Source organism: Musa acuminata, chromosome BXJ3-1 (genome assembly GCF_036884655.1).
Source record: "Musa acuminata AAA Group cultivar baxijiao chromosome BXJ3-1, Cavendish_Baxijiao_AAA, whole genome shotgun sequence".
Classification (NCBI taxonomy): Eukaryota; Viridiplantae; Streptophyta; class Magnoliopsida; order Zingiberales; family Musaceae; genus Musa; species Musa acuminata.
The window spans coordinates 9,921,717-9,945,888 of record NC_088349.1 but is presented as its reverse complement, the minus strand read 5'-3'; the positions used below and the strand labels follow the sequence as shown (position 1 = coordinate 9,945,888).

The following is a 24,172-nucleotide window of genomic DNA, read 5'->3' as shown; positions in this document are numbered from 1 at the left end:
TACAATACACATAAGGACAAATGGTCAATTAATGAATTAATGACCATGTGTGTTCAAGAAGAAGAGAGGCTAGTAATGGAATTGGGTGAGAGTGCATTGATGGTAACCACTCGAGGGAAGAACAAAACTGACAAACATCAAGCCAATCAAAAAGCTTATCAGCAAGGAAAAGGTAAAATACCACCCCAAGTTGATATCAAGAAAGAAGCAAGGTGTTTCTTTTGTAAAAGAAAGGGACACATGAAGAAGGAATGTACGAAATTCCAACAATGGCTTGAAAAGAAAGGTAAACCAACCTCATATGTATGTTATGAATCTAATATGGTCAATGTTAATATTAACACCTGGTGGATTGACTCTGGATCAACAATCCATATTGCAAACTCTTTGCAGGGTATGCAAAACCTAAGGAAGCCAGTGGGAAGTGAGCAAAGCATCTTATCAGGAAATAAGATGGGCTCACATGTGGAAGCAATTGGAACATGTATTTTAACTTTAAGTAGTGGTTTTGTTTTAAAATTGGAAAGAACATTTTATGTACCAAGTTTCTCACGAAACTTAATTTCTGTTTCCAGACTCGTACCATTTGGATATTTCTTTAATTTTAAAGACACATCATTTTGTTTATTATATAAATCTGATTGTGTTGGGAATGGTATTTTGTCTGACGGTCTTTACCGTATTTTATTACAAAATGATAATACTCAAGGTTCAATGCATGTTCACGCTGGCATTAAGAGGTGTAATATTAATGAGAACTCCTTTATATTATGGCATCGGAGATTAGGACATATCTCCATAGAGAGAATTAAAAGATTAGTTAAAGATGGGATCCTTAGTACTCTTGATTTTACTAATTTTAAGACTTGTGTGGACTTTATTAAAGGAAAACAGACCAATAAGTCCAAAAGGGGTGCTAATAGGAGTTCAAATTTATTAGAAATAATTCATACTGATATATGTTGTCCAGACATGGACATACATGGTCAGAAATACTTCATCTCCTTTATAGATGATTACTCACGATATATATATATATATATATATATATATATATATATATATATATATATATATATATATATATATATATATATATATATATATATATATATATTTGCTTCATAACAAAAATGAAGCATTGGATGCCTTCAAAGTCTTTAAGGCTGAAGTTGAGAACCAATGTGGTAAGCAAATTAAAATTGTGAGATCAGATAGGGGTGGAGAATATTATGGTAGATATACTGAAAATGGACAAGCACCTGGTCTTTTTGCTAAGTTTCTTCAAGAACATGGGATTATTGCCCAATACACTATGCCTGGTTCTCCAGACCAGAATGGTGTTGCAGAAAGAAGAAACCGAACATTATTAGACATGGTGCGGAGTATGCTTAGCAACTCCAATCTTCCTAAGTTCTTGTGGACTGAAGCATTAAAAACGGCTGTGTATATATTAAACCGAGTTCCAACCAAGGCTGTCCAAAAGACACCATTTGAACTATGGAAAGGTTGGAAACCGAGTTTGCGACATATGCGCGTTTGGGGATGTCCGTCTGAAGTTAGGATATATAATCCACAAGAGAAGAAACTGGACCCGAGGACTGTTAGTGGGTATTTCATTGGATATGCCGAAAAGTCCAAAGGTTACAGGTTCTATTGTCCATCTCACACAACTAGGATCGTGGAATCAAGAAACGCTAAATTTCTTGAGGATGATGTGATTAGTGGGAGCGATCATTTCAGGAACATAGTTTCCGCACATGATCATATAGAATCTCAACCTTCCACATCAAATGATAGATTGGTTATAGTTCATAACACTCCTCAAGTACAAACTAGTGCTGAACAACCAATCATTGAAATTCCACAAGTTGTTGATAGTATTCTAATAGATCAAACAGTTCATGAATTACAACAAGCTCTTGAACAACTAGTTGAACCACAAGTTCCTCAAGGAACCATTGGTACAACATTAAGAAGATCTACTAGAAATAAAAGATCAGCAATTCCTAGTAATTATGTTGTATATCTACAAGAATCTGACTATAATATTGGAGCAAAAAATGATCCTGAAACATTTTCACAAGCCATGAGTTGCAAAAAGTCAAATTTGTGGCATGATGCTATGAAAGAAGAGATAAATTCCATGATGAGCAATGGAGTCTGGGATCTTGTAGAGTTGCCTAATGAAGCAAAGGCCATTGGTTGCAAATGAGTCTTTAAAACTAAGAAAGATTCGTTAGGCAACATTGAGAAATACAAGGCAAGACTGTTGCAAAGGGATTTACTCAAAAAGAGGAAATCGATTATACGGAGACATTTTCTCCTGTATCTAAGAAAGATTCTCTGCGTATTATTTTAGCATTAGTTGCTCATTTTGACCTTGAGTTGCAACAAATGGATGTGAAAACAACATTTCTTAATGGAGATCTAGAGGAAGAGGTTTATATGAAACAACCTGAAGGTTTCTCTTCTAGTGTTGGTGAGCACTTGGTTTGCAAGCTTAGGAAGTCTATATACGGCTTAAAACAAGCCTCCCGCCAATGGTATTTTAAATTTCATGAAGTGATTTCTTCATTCGGATTTGTTGAAAATCTCATGGATCAATGCATATACTAGAAGGTTAGTGGGAGTAAAATATGTTTCCTTATTTTATATGTAGATGATATTTTGCTTGCAACCAATGATAAGGATTTGCTGCATGAGGTGAAACAATTTCTTTCTAAAAATTTTGACATGAAGGATATGGGTGAAGCATCTTATGTCATTGGCATTAAGATCTATAGAGATAGACCTCGAGGTATTTTAGGTCTATCACAAGAAACCTATATTGATAAACTTTTAGAAAGATTTCGGATGAAGGATTATTCACCAAGTGTTGCTCCCATTGTGAAAGGTGATAGGTTCAATTTGAACCAATGCCCAAAGAACAATTTTGAAAGGGAATCAATGAAAAACACCCCATATGCTTCTGTCGTAGGAAGCCTTATGTATGCTCAGGTCTGTACAAGACCTGATATTGCATTTATTGTGGGGATGCTAGGTCGATATCAGAGTAATCCAGGTATGGACCACTGGAGAGCTGCAAAGAAAGTGATGAGGTATCTACAAGGAACCAAAGATTACATGCTTATGTATAGACATACAGACAATCTGGATGTGATTGGTTACTCAGATTCAGACTTCGCCGGTTGTGTTGATTCTCGTAAATCAACATCAGGATATATTTTTATGATGGCCGGTGGAGCTATTTCTTGGAGAAGCGCTAAGCAGACCTTGACTGCTACTTCTACCATGGAAGCTGAGTTTGTCTCCTGCTTTGAGGCTACTTCACATGGTGTATGGCTTAAGAGTTTCATTTCTAAGCTTAGAATCATGGGTTCTATTTCTAGGCCATTAAGAATTTTCTGTGACAATTCAGCTGCTGTCTTTATGGCTAAAAACAATAAAAGTGGAAGTCGAAGTAAACACATCGACATTAAGTATTTAGCCATAAGAGAACGCGTAAAAGAAAAGAAAGTGGTCATTGAGCACATTAGCACTGAATTGATGATTGCTGATCCTTTGACTAAATGCATGCCACCTCTAAAATTCAAGGATCATGTAAAGAAAATGGGACTTAGTTCCACTTTGTAATGATATTGAAACTCTTATATATTGTGAAATTTTCTCATTTATGTGCACATTATTTTGAGAAAATATATTGTTGTTGGACCAAGAATAAACATAAGGTTTATTCATAAAGTAATATTACCACATTAAGATTAAGAAACTAAATACATCGTGATACATGGATGATAATACTCGCTCTTAGAGGACTTATCGCTATGATTCATGTATTTATTTCTTAAGAAAGTTGTTCGAGAAAGATTAATTCAAATTATTAAGATAAACGTATGGACCAAGTGGGAGAATGTAACGGTTATTATTAAATATCTTATTTAATAATAACGTAACCGTTCTTATTAAGATTCATAATTCATTATCATGAATTTCTTCATTTATTATGGTTTAAATGATTTCAGTTTCTTATTCTTTATGCATAAAACCGTTATTATTAAATTAAATATTTAATATCATTAAGTTTTTCATTATGGTCCAAACATTACAAATTTGAATTAATTCTTGAACGTTATGAATTGGTGATGATAAATGTTCTTGATGGGAGAATATCTATATATACATGAGGATTTTGGTCCCTTGGTTCAATCATCTCTTTGAAGCGAAAGGCTTTCCTACACCATCTAAAGCGAGAGTTCTGAGCCGAGAAGAACCAAAGTTCAAGAAGAAACCTCTGCAGAAATTCTTGACGACAATGGCTGGAGGTACGCTATTTCGTTTCAGCATTAGTTTTATTGTGTTTCTATTACAATGATTTAGAAACACAAGTTGGATTCATTAAAATTTCTTACAGGATCATGGAAGGATCAATATCTTATTCTATTAATCTTAGATATGTTCTTGACTTTTTAAGGTTTTTAGTAATCATGTCATAGAGTTGATGTATGAGTAATTTAGTGGATATCTGGATCTATTTATTTTCATAAGTCATAATTTAAAGTAGTACGAGAAATTTGTATCGATTAGAATTTGAATGTTGTTGTTGTTGTTGTTGTTGTTGTTGTAAGGATATATATCTTGATAGGATGATGATGATCGGATTCTTGCAACAAGCAGAGCCATGGCTTACTGCCAGCGCATGATTGTATCCGTGCACCGATTTGGACGGCGGTGTGCTGTGGTGGTGTCATGAAGGAAAGGTCGCGGTCAAGCAACCTTGCCGAAGGAAAAGACTGAAGAGAGGTAATTAATAGGAACCGGTAGAGAAAGAGGAAGAGAGAAGGAAGTCAGAAGAAGGAGAAGAAGACAGGCGAACAGTAAGGAGAAAGAGAAGAGAAAGAACATAGTTATACATAAAAAGATTGATCACCTTGGCAAGCCAAGCCGGCAATACCAAGCAAGAGGAGAGGAGATTATGATGTCGCCAACCATGTTATGAGGAAGATGGGATCAGCAGATTGGGAAAGAACAAAAGAAATTTTGGTTGCTGTCACTCAACCACAGATTGTGGGCGACGAAGGGTAGGAGAAAGGAAGTCAAAGCGAAAGATGAAAAGTGAGGAAGAAAGAAGAACAAGATACAGAGATTAAAAATAAATAAATAAATCAAGAGAGAAAGACAAGAGAAGAAATATAAGGGAAAAAATGAATTAAATTATACATTAGATTTTAAGATTTTGTATGTGATTTTAATTTGTATTTCTCATATGATTTAGAAAAAGATTAAGAATTCTTGTCATGATTTCAAGATTTAGAAAAAGATTTTAATATGTATTACTAATGTACGATTTTTGATTGATCTGTGAAATATTTTATTATTTAAAAGTTTTGAAAATATATTACGTATCTTTGCAACCATTGAAAATGTATATGTTTGTTTTATAACTATTATTTGAAATAAGTATTGGCCTACAAAATATTTTATGGTTTAAAATATTATAAAATTCATTTGCAAAATTAGTTCTAAAAATGCTATATGTTTCAGTAAAATATTTTATAAAAATCCGTTCAAAAGTTTGATATATTATTTTCTTCTGAACTCTGACATAAAAAGATATATATTATCTATATGATGAGGTCAAATATGATTTTGAGCTTGTGACGAGGATATAACATGGTTAAGTTGTCATTGCAAAAATGATATTTGTTCGGCATATTTTGGGTCCAAGACATGTCACAGTCGACGCCATACGCTAGGTCAAAATCCGTACTAAGGCGTTGCTCGGCACGTCATGTCTCGAGATTCCCGAGACGGCGCCGCCCCTAAGACACGCCAAATCAGAATCCGTACCAAGACACTGTTCGACACCACACGCCAGGTCAGAATCCGTACTAAAGCGCTGCTCGACACGTCATGTCTCAGGAATCCCGAGACGGCACTGCACCCAAGACACGCCAAGTCAGAATCTGTACCAAGGCACTATTTGGCACGTCCACCACGCCAACTTGCATACAACCGAACCACGTACAGTAATATAAAGACCTTTGGCCGGCATCTGGCCAAAGGGAGGAGAGGCAAAAATCAATTGAACACTCCACTGACTTGCTCGTTGGAGGGGCCAAAGTCAGAAATTACCCGACGAAGGTCATTTTTGCAAGAAAGCAGCAGCCCACGACCCGCGAGCGTCTCAACCCGGGAATCGCCATCCAGTGTACGAAGACGTGCTGCCAACTACCCCAGAGACGGAGAGACGCGGCTCGGCATAAACGGCGCATGGATCGACACACCGAGGAATGCTAATCAATACCCCATTGCGAGGGCCCGGTCGACCTCGGCATCCAGCTCAACCGACATAAAACTTCCGATATTGACCCGTGGACCAAGCCGTGCTGACTCACCAGCCACAACACATTTGTTCACCAACCGTTCTAATACGTGATATATATATATCATATAATCTTATAATTGTTCGTGCTCATCCATATTTATTATTACATCTTGACAGTAATTATTAGATGATTCATAGACCATTTACATGGTTACATGGTGTTGATTCATGCACGGAATATATTTGAGGCCATGGTTTGCTTTTCATTTTAGAAGGCCTAATACTTAGTTATGTACAACACAAGGTTTTGTATTCTTAAGTTACCTAAGATTATTTTAAATTGTTGATTAGCTTAGTTAGAAAATACTTTAATAACTTTGTCACTTTTGTCTTTTATTCTTTACAAACAAAGAATATATATATTCTTTAAATCAAACTCTTATGACATTTATTCTTCCCAATCCTCCTTGTGATATCTTTGTTTGATAGGAACAATCACAAGAACACCCGTGCATCATATTTTACATGGATCATCAAAATTAAAATGTCGAACCATCCAATGGACTCGCATGTTTTTTGATTGGATGCTTATATCATGCTTCATTTCAAAGTAAACTTCTTCTTTTACATTTTATAGTACAAGATTAAAAAAATAATAATTAGAACAAGTCAACCAAGATACCTCAATTCAATCATCAAAATTAACCTCAATAGATTCATAAAAAGAAACAAAAAATCATCATCAACATGGTAGAAGTTAGATAGTTCGTGTAGGTCATAAGAACACAAGAATTGCATTTTTTTTCAAAAGATTATTTAATTAAATAATATATATGATGTTTATAGGTGGAATCGAATATAAGATACAATGATAAATCGAATGTCTCAATAAAAATAAAGATCACGTGTTAATTACATTAATAGAATTGTATGTTAAGTGCATCGACGCAAGCATTAATCTTTCCGCGATGGACTTGTAGCATTTTGAGGTAACATGATAATGGAAAAAAGGGATAATATCGCTTTTGTTAAGTAGTTTCTCTAATATATTTTTTTACGATCAACGATTTTATTGTCGGAATGGGGAGGGGAGACTTTCTTATTTGACCTACATTTTTTGTAAGAGAGAAATGGTGATTAAATCTTTATATTTCTAACTCTATTAAGTCAAATTTTAATAGATCAGGATTAATATATTTTAATTGAAATTAGATCAGGATATATATATATATATATATATATATATATATATATATATATATTGATTGAGGAGTAAAGGAATCAAGGGCTAATAAGCCTGTTGGGTCTTCCTTACTCGTTTTTTTGAAGCTCACGAGCTTCGAAAGAACAAAATTGTGATATGTACATTTATTATCTAAAGCGGATAATTTTTTATGAGCCTACGCATTATACCAATGACGGACCAACCAAATGTTCCTTTATCAAATTAGGGAGAAAGTACTAATAAGATCATTTAGTCTTACATTAGTTAAGGAATAGAAGAACCAATGGCTCATAAGGCTATCATAAGGTCACCGGGTCTCCCTTACATTTAGAGATTCATTTTAAAGCTCACAAGTGAAGGGCATACTCATCACTCAAAGTGAACAATTCCTCGTAAGCCTACATACTACACCAATAACGAACCGACCAAATATTTTCTTATCATGTTTGATTTTTTATTTAGAGATAGTTTGATTTATATGTCATATACGAATGACTTAATAATATAGTATAAATTATAAGCATCAAGGAACTTACAAATTCTTCCATAATTTTAAAATACAAAATCATCGGTTCCTTTGGATTCAATTTTTTTATTTTTATTTTTTTCAAAAAAAACTTGTTGATTTATTCTCATTATTTGGCTCTGGAGTAAAAAATGGTTGACTTTTTATTATTTACTATGGATTTGATAATTATCATAAGCACTTATTCAGAGCACATAAAAATTATCCATCTACTTAGTTATGTTTAGCATCACAATCTCTATATTTTAAAAAAGTTATATTATCATTTCTATGCTTATAAAAGTAAAACATTCGATTCTATTTTGTTTACATGATTATGTTAACAGAAGATATCACACGTACTATCATATGTAGAAATGATGCTAAAAAGAGATAAAAATATAATTTCTATCCTCATCGTCCAAAGAGATTAATTTCATATAAAGGTAACTAATGTCAAAGCTTCACTATCCTCCCTCTAGTTTTATCTTTCCCTTTAGCTTCATTATCCACCCGAATTGCCTACCCAATGACGACATCAGTGGTGATCCTCATCTCCTACACCGTCCCATTTCTTCTGTTTCGCTATCCTCTCGGATGGCCTACCCAATGGCTGCTTTGCTTTACTGGACTTCGGCTTCACTATCCTTTCGAACGGTCTACTCAACGGTGGTGTTGACGATGCGCATAAGGCCGGTGGCTCCACGTGAAATTAATCTCTTTAGACGATAAAGATAAAAAAATTTTATTTATTCTTGTTTTAGTATCTTTTCTATACATGACAGCACGATGCGGTAGCTTTCGTCAGTAGAATCGACAACGTGAGAAGAAATATAATTAAATATTTTTATTTTTATAAATATAAAAATATCAATATAATTTTTTAAAATATATGAATCAAAATACTAAACAGAGCTAACAACAACAAGTAGTATGCCTCAATTTATTTATGTGATGAGTTTAGCAAGTCGAGTACTCCCTACTTTTAGTCTGATTTAAATTCTATTTGGACGGAATTTGATATCTAAACTCAAACCTAAATCTAAATTACTTGTCATTGTATTCGCTCCAAATTCAATTAGAAAAAAAAACTAAAATTCTGAGTCAACTGGATCCTACTGATGTCATATACTTAGGTTCTTATTAATTATTTTATAATCATAACAATATACCGTCTCATATTTTTATTCGAATACATTATATCGATAAAAAGAACAAAATAATTTTTTTTGTTCGATTTAATTATTATTATTTCCCATAATGACTTTATGCGAAAAAGAAAAAAGTCCAGCCTCTCGTTGTCGGGTTAAAAGAGTTCCAAGCCGCGAACGCCATCCGTCGGATGCGTCGTTGCCACGGCGGCTGGCGCACTTTGCTTTCCTGATCGGGAAAACGGACCTGCCTGCCACGCCGGGTGGTGGGTACAGCCACGAGAGAGAAAGAGAGAAAGAGAGAGAGAGAGAGAGAGAGAGAGAGTCGAGGAGGCGTGCGCGTTCGCGGTCGCGTGGGCGCATCATCGCAGCCGTCGAAATGGGGATGTAGTCCTCCCCTCTCCCATCAGCGTCAGCCGTTCCGATGAGATGAAATGAAGCAACCACTGGTGCTGCTCCCACGCCGCCTCCACGTCGGCCTACGAACTTCCCCTTCTTATTCGGCGAGGTAAAAGTTGACGGCGACAGAGATTCTGATTAGCGCGGATTCGCCTCTCCCCTCCCCTCCCCCCCATTCTTTTAAAGCGAAGCATAATAGGTTGTTTTGCTTCGTATTCGTAGGTCGTCGGGCCGATCGGCGATGACGCCTCCACCGATCCTCTCCCTCGTGCTGCCCTCCGAGACCGGTCGGGTCCTCAGCATCCAATCTCACACGGTCCAGGTGTCCTTCTATTCCTTTCTTGGCCTCTTCTTTCTTTGTTACTCTTCTTGATCTCGTGCTTTTATGCGCCTTCTTTCCAGGGCTTTTCACATGGTAGTTGAACTTTTTGACTAGGGTAGTTCTTGTTCTTGGTTAAGAGAATCTGATGACACAATTCTATGTGGTTTCGCCATTGTTTAGGGCTCTGGCTGGAGCATGCTTGAGTGACACCATGGATAAGAATGTTCTTTTTAGTATATAAATATCCCCATCGGCTGCATGGGAATCTTCTTGAGTGTCCATTTCACGTGGTTTCTGACCACATTTTCACAACTAAGTGATCGATTCATCTAGTCGTGATGCAATTGTCTGCTTTTGAAACGCGCTTCGTCACTATAGATGGTAGATGGTAGATGGTAGAAAGAATCATAAACTGAAGAAAATTTTGTCTTCCTTTTGCGATGTCACTCTTTATATCATTGTTCTGCTCCAGGATATGTGAATGTGGGTTGCCTATAGTTGGTCTTGTGGTTTGGAGCATTAGAAGAAGCCATTATGGCAGCCAATAAAATCATGCAGCTCTAAGGCATTACCTTCTGAGTAGCATCTCTACGGGGCAGTTTAATGTACTCCTGGTCAATACAATTCTCTGAGCTATCAGTCTTAGACTACCCTGATTATTTTCTAATCTCTTTACATGCCTATCATTGGATTTGCTAAGTAACAAGATATTAGTTATGTATTACTTTAACCGAAAAAGAAAAAATAACATCTGTTTTAACTTAACAATTATAGGTGTATCAGAATTACGTTTCATTTTTTATTACCAGTACTTGTTTCTTCGTCAGAGTTGATACTTTATATTGTCATCATGCTAATTCATGCTTTAGGCTTCCTCTTTACCTCATCATATATAGGAGCTACAACAGCAGTCCTGATAGACAGAATTCCTTGGTGTGGTTAGCTGAAAATATGGAATGAAAGTCGACTTAATTAAATAAGGCTCATCGATTTTTACAGTTCATGGTGGGATGGTGGGATTTTATCTACTACTTTTTGGCTGCTAGTCATGGTAGTTTTTCTCTGGTTACATCATTGTCATAATGCTTGGACTCTGTTTCTTTGTTTCCAGGGATATGTTGGCAACAAATCTGCTGTCTTTCCTCTTCAGCTACTTGGCTATGATGTGGACCCTATCAACTCAGTTCAGTTTTCGAATCATACAGGCAAGCTGCTTTACATAACTTCCTTCCGACAGTCTCGGAATCAGAGGCCTCATTTACGGTGCGATATTATTTGCTGCTGTGTACGAGTGCATGGTTGAGCGGTGCACAGTTTGGATCAAATTCAGTTAGTGGTTTAACCAATAGTTGATTTTGCAGGATATCCAACATTTAAAGGGCATGTTCTTAATGGCCAACAGCTGTGTGATCTGATTGAAGGCCTTTCAGAAAATCATCTATTATATTACACTCATTTATTAACAGGTTGGCCTTTTATTTTATGCTGCATTGCTGTTGCTCAGCAATTTTGCAAAACAAATTACCTGTTGAAGATTTAATGGATAAAGTGACGTTTTTCTTTACTTATTTAACATTATCATTTGTTTATTTAAACTTGTTTTTCATCTTATAGCGAAATTGTCTTATTTTTGTGTCTGTGTTTTCTGTCATGCAAAAATTGTTCGCACCATCAAATCGAGTTAAATGAGTTTTTAGTTATGCAGGGCAGTGATAGTTATCATGTACGATTCACATTTCCAACCATGATCATGGGATCTCTGGACAAAATCAGAGTTGCCAATGAGCAGTAAGAAGGGCCCATAGACTTAGCGTCTGCTGTAATACCAGAAGCTTCTTTATGGATACCAATTAAGGTGTTGATATTAAGCACTTGTATTTTTAATCAGACAAAGGCCATCTTCATCAACAAAGATATATTTTGGGGATGTGGATCGATTATACTTCTGGAAATTGCAAAAAAAGAAAAAAAGAAAAGAATCTTTTGGCAAGCTTCAGATATCAATTTGCTATTGTCACTGGAGAATAACTGTTTTTGTTCACTGTACGAAGGAGCCCATGTTGTAATTGAAGGGTAGGAGGGAACAAGTGTACATATGATGTCAAAGTGGAATTCAACCTATCATCCTATAGTGCCTTCCATAAACAATAAATAGTTCTTTAAGAGGATCTATCAAACAAAAAGTGTTCCAACCTATCTTGTGTTATTATGATGACATCAAGAATTGTTTCAACCTGAAAGCACCAGGTTCTAAACAGAACTCCAAAAATTAGGAAAGTAGTAGTTACTGCACAACTGATCAGTACAAGATTCTACTTCTAAATGCTATGATGCGATTTCCAAGATGAAGAACAATGTAGGCAATGACTTTGTAGAGACTTGAACATGCACCATATGTGAATGTTCATGTCCATTTATGGGATTAATGTATAATTCCAATTTAAAATGTGTGCTACACGCTTGATGTTCCTTAATGTTGAAATTGTTAACTGTCATTCTTTAGCACAGATGTGATGTTATGTATTTGAGTGACATCTAGTGTATTAAAAAGTTTTGTTTCTATGAAGTTATCATTGAGGTTTAGCAAGTCTTGTTTGTATTTGCATGCCACTATTTATTGTAAACCTATATGTAAATTCTGGAAAAATGTATTAGCAGCAAATGCTTTGTTTTTATCACAGATCTTCTATCATTTTATTTCTGCACAGTAAGTTTTCACAAATTTTGCAAGTCTGCAGGTTATATTGGTTCAGTTTCATTTCTGGAAATGGTATTACAAGTTGTGGAGAGACTGCGGGTGGTCAATCCTGGACTTCTATATGGTTAGTTTTTGACAAACTTTCTTTTTCTTAAACAAGCACAGTGTTTGACTTGCCATGCATTACAAGGCTTGATGGTAAATTTGTCTTAATTCTCTAAGAAGCATCCAAACTTTTGATTTTCTGTTATGGGATACTGAGAGAGTGTATTGGTCAAGTTATATTTTGACTTTACTCGATTTTTTTAAAAATGTATGATTAACAAATTTGATTACTGTACTATGGCAAAAGATAGAGATCAAAATATTAAAAATAATGAATTGTGAAATATATTTATCAATGTTGAAATGATATCTAGATGATATACTTATGTTCTCATGTAATCTTCCTATTTCGAATTGAGCCTGTGTAAAAGAAATAAACACCTTAGTTGATTTAACCATCTGAATGCAATAGATGGTTGTTCTGGAAATATTTACTTGAGCAAGATGTTGGAGAAATGAGAAATTCCACATATGAGATTTTCCAGAAAACCAATTTATACAGGAGTCCTTTAATTATCTTTGAGCCTCTAGCCTCTTTTATACTTTCAAATTTAGGGAAGTAACCTTACAAAGTTTGGTCAAATCTTCTGTAAAACTCTATTTTGAGTTGTACCAGGTAGCCTGTTTGTAGCTGTTGGTATAATTATTCAGTGATGCTGTTGATAGGGTATACTTTCACAATATTTTCTCATCCTGGAATTTATTAGACTTCTTCTTGCTAGTTTGTGATCCTGTTATGGGAGATGAAGGAAAGCTATATGTTACACCTGATCTGGTTTCTGTATATCGTGAGAAGGTCAGTTATTGACAGCTCGTTTTCTACTTTGGCACTTGTTGTTACTTCATTTGTTCTGAAATCTCTTTAATATTGGTTTTTATACAGTCACCATCGGTTTTGATGGTCTGTAAACTTATTTCATACATAAGTTAAATTTGGATTTGAATGAAATGTGTTACTTTAATTTGGGATAAATCATGCCTGATATTGATATCTGAGAAGCATAAAATTAATCTTTTTGGGCAAATTGGATGGAAGTTTTCAAAACAATAGTACATGAAAGTGATGAAACTGATGAAAGCATATGCAAACTACTGAACAGTCAGGAAGAACTAAAAAATGCGATTATATATATATATATATATATATATTGGGGATAAGATGCCACTCCAGCAGATTACTTATTATGCTGCTTGGCTCCTCCAAGTTTATATTAAAGGCTTTAGAGTTTCCAATTGAATGAAAATCACTGACACCAAGGAAACCAACTGGCAACCCACTTGGTGGATGGTAGAGCACTTCCAACAAGATGACTGTCATCCTGATATGCTAGCTCCTCAAGAGAAAATCCACTTTATTAGAGATGACAGTAAGTTACACATAATTTTTCGGTCCATCTTCACAATTTGCTACCGTATGCAACTTATGGAAATCACAAAACAAAACAAAAAAAGGCCTGTATTTATCTTCTATTGAATTTATAGAGCTTCCCAGTATTTACTTTATTCTGACTTGAACAAGACCTTCATATCAAGTTGTTCCTTCGGCTATATATATCAGACTTGCTAGATAGTAGATAGTGCTTTCCATTTTTTTCCTTTCTTTTCTTTACTACCTTATTAAAATTCAGCTGGAAAATACTAACAATATTCCTTGGTAGGTTGTTCCTGTTGCTTCAATGCTTACCCCTAACCATTTTGAAATCGAGCTGCTAACAGGATTGAGGTACAATTGCATTTTTCTTGTTTGAATTATCTTGATAAAGCCCCATGAAAAAATTCTTAGGATATCAAATCATTAATTGAGAGGACTGGATAGCATTGTAATCCTTAGGTTTTGTAATGTAACATTTGATCAGATGGTCAATTGCTGAACTTAACATTTTGGATGTTCTAGTGGAAATCATCTATGGTGCTGTTTGAACTAGGATTTGCAAAAGGAATACTCATGTTTCCACGTGTTCTTGGAAAAGGAATCTTGCTTCTAATAAGCTGGGAATTGAAAAAGGATAAGCTAGAATATATTTTTTGATAATGAAGGAGAAAGAACTATTTTTGTTTGAATTATTTTAATAATATTTTTTATTTTGTAGAATTACATCTGAAAGTGATGCGTTGAAAGCTTGTAATATTCTTCATGCAGCTGGACCTTCAAAGGTTTATTTTTATTACATGAAAGCTACTCATTTACCTCCCTTTGCCTAATTTTAGATTTGACTAGCTGGATAGACTTCTCATGCAACCATACACTAATTTGTCTTCAAATTTTGAAAATGTTACTTGTGCTTAAGTAATTGACTTCTGCAATTATAAATTGCACTCATGTGCCATTTCACATTTCTTCGTACTTTACATATGCATACATGCACCCTTTCACACTGATCATTGGATTAATTGACAATATTCTTCAGTTAACACATGTTTGCACAATGCTGGTCGGGTGTTCCCTGCCATGCCATTGGGCATGTTGTAATGGTGGCCTTGTGGAGTAGAGCTCACGTTGGCTGGCATGTAACTTACCCATAAGATTGAAAACCTTGGCTTGCATGCAGACACTTGTTTTTTGTACCAAGAATTTGATAGAAACCAAGTTTGTAAAATTACAAAGAAATTATAAAGGGTTTAAACAAAAAGATTTCTTTCTTTTGATTGTTTTAGGATTAGGCAAAATGATTTGGATATGAATGTCTTTATATTATGGAATTATTTGAAAGGTTGTGCCTTCTTGGAGTGGTACAGTTGTCCATTGTGGTCATGACATATTGGGTTTTGAGTTGCGGAACAAGCTCTTTGCAAGTGGGGTTAGTTTTATGGACATTTGATCCATCATAAACCACATAATGACTATTGACACCTTATTTATTGATGGATATTTTTCAGCATTATTGGAAAATGCAAATAAAAGAGTGCATGTAGCTGAAGTATTGCTTATAAACTTATCGAGCTGAAGTACATCAACCATGTGTCAGATATTGAGTCATAAATGTAAACAAAATGCAGAATATGTTCTAAGTGTATGCTCTATCTTGCTGTTGTATTATGTAAGCAATGAAATTAACTATGCTAATCAGCTATGTCATCAATGTTTATAATTGAGGCAGGATCCAGTGGAACATTTTCATCCAAGTACAATGTTGACTATTTGAACCCACATAAATGTTAGTTTGACTTGCAAAATTGCCCCTTGATGGAGCTTAATGGCAGAAGATGATCTATGTAGTCAACCCTATAGCTGGGATCTGTGGCTCATTGTTTGTATTGCCTCATGGGCTACTTAAGCACCTAAGGGAATTTATTCTATTTAGTAGTAAAAATAACTCTTCAACACATTGAAAGTTGAGATCGGTGTTCCAATCCGGAAAAAAACATCATATGTTTTGCAACATTTTATTATTCTTTCTTTGCAACTAACGACAAATAATTTAAGTTAAACAACTTACATAACTTGTGATACTTATTTTACAGTTAGGCCCAGTTTCACTTTAATTTACTACCTGATTTATCCATAAAATTTGCAATTATTACTGGACGTACCAACTGAACAAGCATTTAATTTCAAGCACCATAATTTTATTTTTATCTTAGATTCTATGATTTCTTCTGCTCATGATTCTGTTTTCTTCTTTTCATTTGCATAGTTGTGATTCAATTTGAATTCTTAACTCCAGGTGGTGATAACAAGCTTGAGTATAAAAGAAAAAGTCTTCCTCATTGGCAGTCATCAGAAAGTGAAGGTATTGTTCCAAAGTTCATAGTCTGCATGTTAAAACATCCTGATGATGCTATTTGCAGGGAGATTGACACTAATGAAGTTTTTGACTAGTATATGGAAGGAATTTTTGTTGATTATTTGTGCTTTATACATTTCATTTAGAATTTTAAACTATTAGTTTTGCATCTAGTCCATTTATGTCTTGCATGGAAATAAGCTGTCTGATGAGGCATTGTGATATGTTCTATATCATTCTATTTTTTTTGCCTTTAACTCTTAAAATAAGCTTTCTCTCTTTTTAAAGAGAAAAAGAATACTTCAGTACTATATGTTGGATTTCATTTTACTATTTCATAATAAGGGGTGTTTTTTGAAAGTCATTGGTACATGCATCTTCCTTTAGCAGCATATTTGTTTCTTAAATAAAACTTGTTTTCTTCTTGCTCTTTTACTAATAATTTGGGATCACCAGTTGCATGTTGTTACAATCTCTCTGTTTTAGTTGGTTTACAGCAGAACACTGCTGCTTCTTATATCATTCAAAGTCTCCTCTGCGTAAATAATTGTCAGTTCCTTGTTTATGTTGATCAATAACTTGGAAGCACTGGATGCAAGTTGTCTATATTGTCTATGTCTCTGGATTTTGTTCATGACTATTTTTTATGTAATTCAGAGGCTGTATAATGCTTATCAGTTCCTTGTCAAAGTTTATCAATTAACATAGCTTGTAAATCTTGGTTCTAACAAATCTGTTAAACCCTCTTATAGATGGCATGCTGATCTAAGCCATAACAAATTAAATTGTGTGTGCGATGAACACATGGCAATCATGATGACCTGCAGAAGATGTAGAGATAATGGTTTGTTTGCTAGAACATTATGTGAATCACAAGGGTGAAGTTGGTAGCAACAGATGGTACAGACCAATGGATACAGTAACTATTGAGTTAGTGAATCATGCCTGCCTGCTAATCTACATATTCATCATGGGAGTTTTAATTATTGTTCAAAGACAATTTTAAGAGTGCATAATAGAAATCTTTGGGTACAAAAGGTGAAACTGTTAATCATTCTATTCTGCTACTTGTATATCTATTTTGTTGCAAGACAACATCAGCTCATTGCCTGATTTGCAGGGTCAATCACCACAGCAGTTTAAGATAGTGATTCCTAAGATTCCTGCATATTTTACGGTATGCATTACATATTACTGAAGAAATGGTTTTCTGGGTTCTTGTAAATTGCCTTTTTCCTTTTATGTTTTGCATGTATTTCTGGTATTGATGCTATTTTGAAACGGTCCACAAATTGAATTCATATGATATCTTTTTAGTATCAACCAAGCTCTTTCAGATGTCTTTGATGAGATGGATCATTTTTGCAATATGATTTTTTTTGGAGGTGGATAAGCCTTATGTCCTACACCATTTCTATCATATTGAACATGATGTCATTATGGTGTTTTTCCTGTAAATAACTGGCTTACACAAGTGACCCCTGAGTGTTTCAGCATTTAGCTTGCTTCTCGATATCAGCTTACATGGGAGGATTTCTGGCTTATTCTTCCTTGTATGACTTGAAACTTGAACCTTGAAGTCCACTGAGTCTTAATATGTCTTTTTAATCAATTACCTGTAATCATGATGTCTCTTTTTTTCCTATGGATGCCAATGGAATTCTTTGTCATACTCTCTATCTTGATTTTGTTACATAATAATAAAGATGCTTATACCAGCAGAACTAACTTTTTGCTAGTCTTCTACACTAGCTCATCTTTTTATTGTTATCATGGAATATAAATGCTTATAATGTTGATCTTTTTACATTATGGTGGGGTAATAATCTGCAGGGCAGTGGCGATCTGATGACAGCACTTTTACTGGGATGGAGCAACGTAAGGCTTCACATTTCTTGCTACTTGACCTAGTTATCGCAAATCAATTACTTCTGCTTTATGGAGTGTAGCAATGTTTATTTCTTTTCTTGGGCGTATTTGATGTTTAGATATATCCAGATAACCTTGAGAAAGCATCAGAGCTTGCAGTGTCAAGTTTACAGGTACTCATTCTTTGGCCTTAGTATTACTACAAACTCAAAAAGAAAAAAGAGAAAAAACTATCAGACAATCTTTCAGAGCTTTTTTTTTTGCTTTTGGTTGGGTCTCATCTCTTTTGCAGGTTCTTATTTGTGTTAAACTACTCATGTTTAAATATTAAATGTGTTAAAAGGTACGCATATGAAAAATAGTAAACAATACTAAATAAGAAATATATGATCAACCTGACATAGTAATATGTAACTCTAAATTCAAGTTAAACTACTCCTTTTGACTACTCAAAGCTCGTGTGAGACTTATGAATTGTCTGTTACCAAAATCATAAAAAAAAAACCATCCATATATGCTCCTGTTGTGCACCTGATACCAACTCCTCTATCCCACTTTTATTCTAAACAAATTTGTTTCTCCATCATCCATATTATTCTGAGCACTCTCATTCTTTTACAGAATTTCCACTTGCTGTGCTTGCTAAATTTGTTTGCCAGTATATACAGCCATGGATTCTCCTGTCTCAATCATAGTTTGATGATTCTTTGATGCTTTATATAATGGTTCTTTATCAAACTTTGTTACAGACAATTTTAACTTCCATTTTTTTTTTCCGCACTTACATCCTTCAGTACTTGGTTACATAAACTTGTATAGTACAAGTTTCCTTGTAAATATTCCAAACCCAAACCAAACTTGTTTGTATTATGACTTGAATCAAGTACTTTCAACTTCACAAATTAATGTTTCATTAGGTGCTCCGAGCACACCCATATTCCAGCATGTGATGACGTTTTTGATATCTGCAGGCTGTGTTGCAGCGAACACTGGCAGATTACACGACCGCAGGTTTTGATCCACAATCGAGCAGTCTAGAAATCCGATTGGTACAGAGCCAAGATGATATTAGGAACCCAGAAATTAAATTGAAGGCGGAGAGTTATACTTGAAGAAGGCTTGATCATCGTGGTTAAAGGATTACTACTTGCTTAATAAGGTTGAGAATGAAAGAGGCATCACCCAAGCCTTTTTGTACGTCATCCTTTTGTTGGAGATACTCTTTTGGGGGTGTTGGGGAAATCCTTTGAATATATATCAAGGACAAACAGATCAATAGAAACCATCTTATTCTCTGTTAATCTACTCAACAAGCTTTTAGCTTTAGTTGGCTGAAACAGATTTAGGAAAGATTTTTGTGCATTTGCAAGTTCTACTCCTGATCCTTTTAGGGATTTATCGCTTCTTATCATCAGTCATTTCAGGACAAGTAGCATCAACTTCATTATCTCAAATAAATAGATATGATTTACCCTTGCATCATAACATCCCCAATTTCTGCATCATACGTACACAACCCGATTGGAATAAGTGGTCTCTTCTGAATCATTCATCTTCCAAATTGTCATCTCTTTCCAAACATAAAAGATATTTTCGAAACTATTGTCACGCTCATATGGGGCAACGATATTTCCGAAAAATATGATGCTGTTAAGAAATGATTTATTTTATATAAAGCCTTTGGATCGCACTGAAATTGAAATTCTGTCAATAGTAATCGAGCAATCACTTACGTGAATGACATAATTCCGATGGATATGGCTGATAGAACTGGTAATAATTACTGGTTTAATAGGAGGCGCTCCTTGACTCGGTCAACGAGTAATTACACGTATCAGTCCCTCCCTGCAACTGATCATGTACTATCAACTTATGACACGAGACATGCTGTACTACTAATGTTCGTCCTCCACTGTTGCATGCAGTACAAGGCGTGGAGGAGGAGTACAACTGGGAAAGATGTACCGCAGCTGCCTGCCTGTGAATGTGTCTGTGTATGTTACTACTATATATGGATCCCAATTCCATCAAAACCGATATGGAATCCGCCTTGCGAATGGAGTTGCTGAAACCTTAGACACGAAATCCATTTCGCAGCTGGAGGACTCGGCCAGTATGTAAGTCTTAGTCTCTTTACCCCCACATGTACATGCCCCCATCCTACCTATATAAAAGCCTGTAGACAAAGTTCTTAACATATAAATCGTGCACTAATCGAAGGTTATGTTATTTTAGTGTTTTACTAAGTTTGTCGAACGAAGAATGTTGTGTGTTGTAAGTAGTAATACATAAAACACATTCTACGTGTTTTCATCTCGCAGTGATGCATGGATTTGCTCAACTTTCTGTGTCACGCACGCACATACACCGACGGTAGAAAAGGAACACATGTCCTTTCCGATCTGCAGCGTTTAGTTAATTCTTTATAGCGCACTCTTTGATGGCGTGTTCTGTGCTTGCTCAGCGTTCTATTCATACTTGTTCGTGACCATGCCATTCCATCGTGTCCAACAGATAAACGAGCTCCGCGATGGGTAGGAAAAGGAAGTGAGGACTCACATGGCAGTGGTAGACGTATCCCAGGCACAGCAGTGGGCATCAGCTGCTTCTCGGATAACCTAACTACACGATGAAGATAGAGATTTGAATCCTGGGTTTTACGATGACCTATCAAGGTTTTTATCATCTAGGTGTCGGAGGAGGTGCGCTTGAGGGTGGCGGCGAGGTCGGAGACCTTGCGGCCGAGCATGAGGGAGGCCATCATCTCGTCGTTACTGCGGATGTTCTCCAGCCGCCGGCGCTCGTACTCCGTCAGGGTATCCGACGCCATAAGCCAGTCGGCGACGAGAGAGAGAGAGAGAGAGAGAGAGAGGGCTTATTATCATCTAAACTAGTCAACCCCTAAGTCAAATATCTGTCATTCCCACCTACACCAATTGCGTACCTATATATAGATTTGAGTCATATCCCTTTTCTTAATATATAATAATCAAACCAATATTTGAAATATTAGTACTATGGTCCACATGTCACATAGTTCTATCTAGTATGGATTAGGATCTATCATTAGGCTAGCAAATATTTTTTATTTTTATTTTTTATTTTTTTTTTAAAAAAATAAAATTATGATTAATTGTAAATAATTTTAATTAATAATGTGATATGAGGATGCATATTTCTACAAAATTTCCAAAGGTAGGTTAGTCCCATACTAACGATCGGTTTGATGCAGAAGGCCGAGCCGGGTTACGTCTGACATTGCCCTGCGAGTGTTCATCACCTGCGCCACCTGTTTGCCGGGTTAGGCATCGTGCCATTTCGAATCAACGAGACTGCTCTTCGATGGCTACATGTCGAACGAAGGTATGGGGTTAGTGCAACCACAGACAGTCTAATTATGCTTCCATTGTTCTAATGTCTTCGGACAGCAGCACTTCCTATGTGCTTCGACCACAGTCTTAGTAGGATCACCAAAGCAGTAACAACAGCTTTTACATGGTCGGGGATGAAGAGAGAGTGACGCCCATAAATCGAGACACATCAACATCTAATACGATTACAGGATGTTTATACGTAATTCGTCTCCTTCGCATCTATTGCTTGGATCGATGACCATAAATCAACGTTGCACGTTGCACTTCACCGCGCTGTTCTTCTGCGTCATGCACGCCTTGAACGCATCCAGATCCACCAACGGTCTCGCCCTCGCCCTCACCGCCTGAAACGTCGCTAGATGCCGGTGATCAAGTGGATGGTTGTCCCCCCCGTCAGGCTGATCACCTCCCACACCTCGGTGTTCCTCGATTTCAGCATCTTCGTCGTTGGGTCTTTGAATCTCTTCCCGTTGATGTACAGGTGTGTCGGGTTGCTCGTCGCGCTCTGTGTAGTCATACATCACGATGTACCTCGTCACCATCGCCTTCCTCTCGTCCACTACCAAATAGTTTTGATTAAGCTTGACGGTATCCTGGGTTCATTCATAGTCTTCTTCGATGATAGGATGAACTTCATCACCTTGCTGTTGAGGGTGCTCGTCGGAGTTTTGTTAGGGTACGAATATGGTGCGTTGTTAGTCAATAAAATCGTTGAGGTGTTTGACTTGGAGAAGTCGATGACCACATCATAGATCTAAATCGAGGCGAGGATGATCACTGGTGCAGCAATGGGCTTATGAAGGTACGTGCTATCGAATTTGATGACGGTGATATTAAAAATCGATTCATAGATAATTATCTTAGGTAGTTATCATATTTTAGATAGTTCTAGTTATATTCCAAGTAGTTCTACGTACGTAACCTATGATCTAAGAAATTATTGTCATCAGAGTAGTTTCTATATTTAACTTATTCATGGGGGACATGAGATGATGAGGTAGTTATTATTAGGTTCTATAAATAAGATTATAGTTTATGAAGTAAATGGTGCGCACTTATGAGTATTATGACTTTCAATGGTAATTTCATAACTCAAATCTTTTATTCTTATATTCTTCGACAAATGTTATGAATTTTAAAGTATTAAGATAAAAACTTTATTCAAGTCTCAAGATCTTTAAGATTTAATAGAGAATGAATTTATAGATGTAGATAAAGAAATCCGACTGAGGGAGAATATAAAAAACTCAAAGATAGCATTATTCGTTTAATAAGCTGTACATGAGATAATCTTCTCAATACTTATAGTTATAATCTCAAGACAAGCTTGATTGATACTTTGAAATGAATATTAAGGCTCATCGAAAGTGATTATGATAAAACTTCAAACCTTTCGTCATGAGTTTGATGAAATTTTATTCATGAAAAGCAATGAATCAATGTAAGATTTTCTTTATTGGGTGACTGAAATTCTTAGTCAAATGAAATCTTATAGTAAATATCTTCATGATCATATTATTATTGTATAAATTTTGAGAAGTTTAATTTTAAAATAAAGAATAAATATTTCAAGTTAAGGGAGAATCTTTTTCTTCAAAAGAATAGAAATAAAAAAACAAGAAGAGAGCATGGCAGAGGGGGATTTTATGGTAGAGGAAATGAAAGAAGAAGAGGAAGATGATACTTTGATGAGTATGATGAACATAAACAATCAAATTATAATTAAAAAAATTATAAGAGTGAAATTCAACATTATTATTATAAAAAGTTTAGTCACATAAGGGCAGATTGTTGGAAAAAATCAGTAAGCAAGCAGTATGGAGAAAATAAAAAAAAATAATAAGTTATTTATGACTCATTCATAAGTTAATGATATTTAATTTTTGAATAGTGGGTATTCTAATCATATGTCAAGCATAGAATTAATATTTAATATTTAAAAATATGGATGAAGCTCACAAATTAAAAGTTAGACTTGAAGATAACACACAAATCCAAGCGGAAGAAAAAAAGAACAATTAAGATGAAAACAAGTCGAAGGAAGGTAAAGCACTTTGATAATATTTTGTTTGCTCCTATTTAACCATATAACTTGTTGAGTATTGGACAATTGATGAATGATAGATATTCAGTAATATCTGATGATAATTCATGTACTATTAAATATAAAGATTTTGATTTGATTACAATAAATGTTTGCATGACACAAAACAAGATATTTTCACTTAATGTTTCAAATATTGAAAAGCATACTCTTATTACAACTCAAACAAATGAGTTTAATTTGTGACATTTACGATATGGACTCCATAATATTAAGAGTTTAAAGTTGTTAAATAAAAATAAATATTTTTTAGATTGTCCAAAATTAATACACTTATACATGTGAATGATACATTTATGACAAGTAAAAAATCATTTCCTATTGAAAAATACAAAGACCATCTAATTATCTTAAATTAATTTATGTT

At 35.2% G+C, this 24,172-nt stretch overlaps 1 protein-coding gene and 1 long non-coding RNA gene across 5 annotated transcripts; both read left to right on the top strand.

The window, feature by feature from the left end:
* The first annotated feature begins 9,378 nt into the window (after positions 1–9,378).
* On the top strand, positions 9,379–19,677 carry LOC103992186 (pyridoxal kinase). 4 transcript variants are annotated; one of them, XM_065135219.1, is made up of 13 exons: positions 9,379–9,717; positions 9,831–9,930; positions 11,042–11,135; positions 11,292–11,396; positions 12,669–12,752; positions 13,456–13,529; positions 14,392–14,456; positions 14,824–14,887; positions 16,399–16,464; positions 17,579–17,635; positions 18,292–18,336; positions 18,457–18,500; positions 19,299–19,677. In XM_065135219.1, the coding sequence occupies exons 1-13, from the start codon at positions 9,644–9,646 to the stop codon at positions 19,363–19,365; spliced, it is 939 nt and encodes a 312-aa protein (XP_064991291.1). In that variant the 5' UTR covers positions 9,379–9,643; the 3' UTR covers positions 19,366–19,677. The 4 variants fall into 4 exon arrangements, with proteins under 4 accessions (XP_064991291.1, XP_064991292.1, XP_064991290.1 ...); XM_009411800.3 differs by having other exon boundaries at positions 9,384–9,717; positions 18,447–18,500; XM_065135220.1 differs by lacking the exon at positions 17,579–17,635.
* A 606-nt stretch (positions 19,678–20,283) lies between these two features.
* Positions 20,284–22,434, top strand: LOC135629115 (uncharacterized). The gene is made up of 2 exons (XR_010493163.1): positions 20,284–20,444; positions 21,560–22,434. It is a non-coding gene; the product is annotated as an uncharacterized LOC135629115 (long non-coding RNA).
* Positions 22,435–24,172: the final 1,738 nt, after the last annotated feature.

Bases quoted from the DNA above. Each gene is read 5' to 3' on its own strand.
- LOC103992186 (XM_009411800.3), top strand. From the start codon at position 9,644: ATGAAGCAACCACTGGTGCTGCTCCCACGCCGCCTCCACGTCGGCCTA. The intron at 14,888-16,398 runs GTTTATTTTTAT...TCTTAACTCCAG, and splicing joins ATGCAGCTGGACCTTCAAAG to GTGGTGATAACAAGCTTGAG. The intron at 18,337-18,446 runs GTAAGGCTTCAC...TTTGATGTTTAG, and splicing joins TTTTACTGGGATGGAGCAAC to ATATATCCAGATAACCTTGA.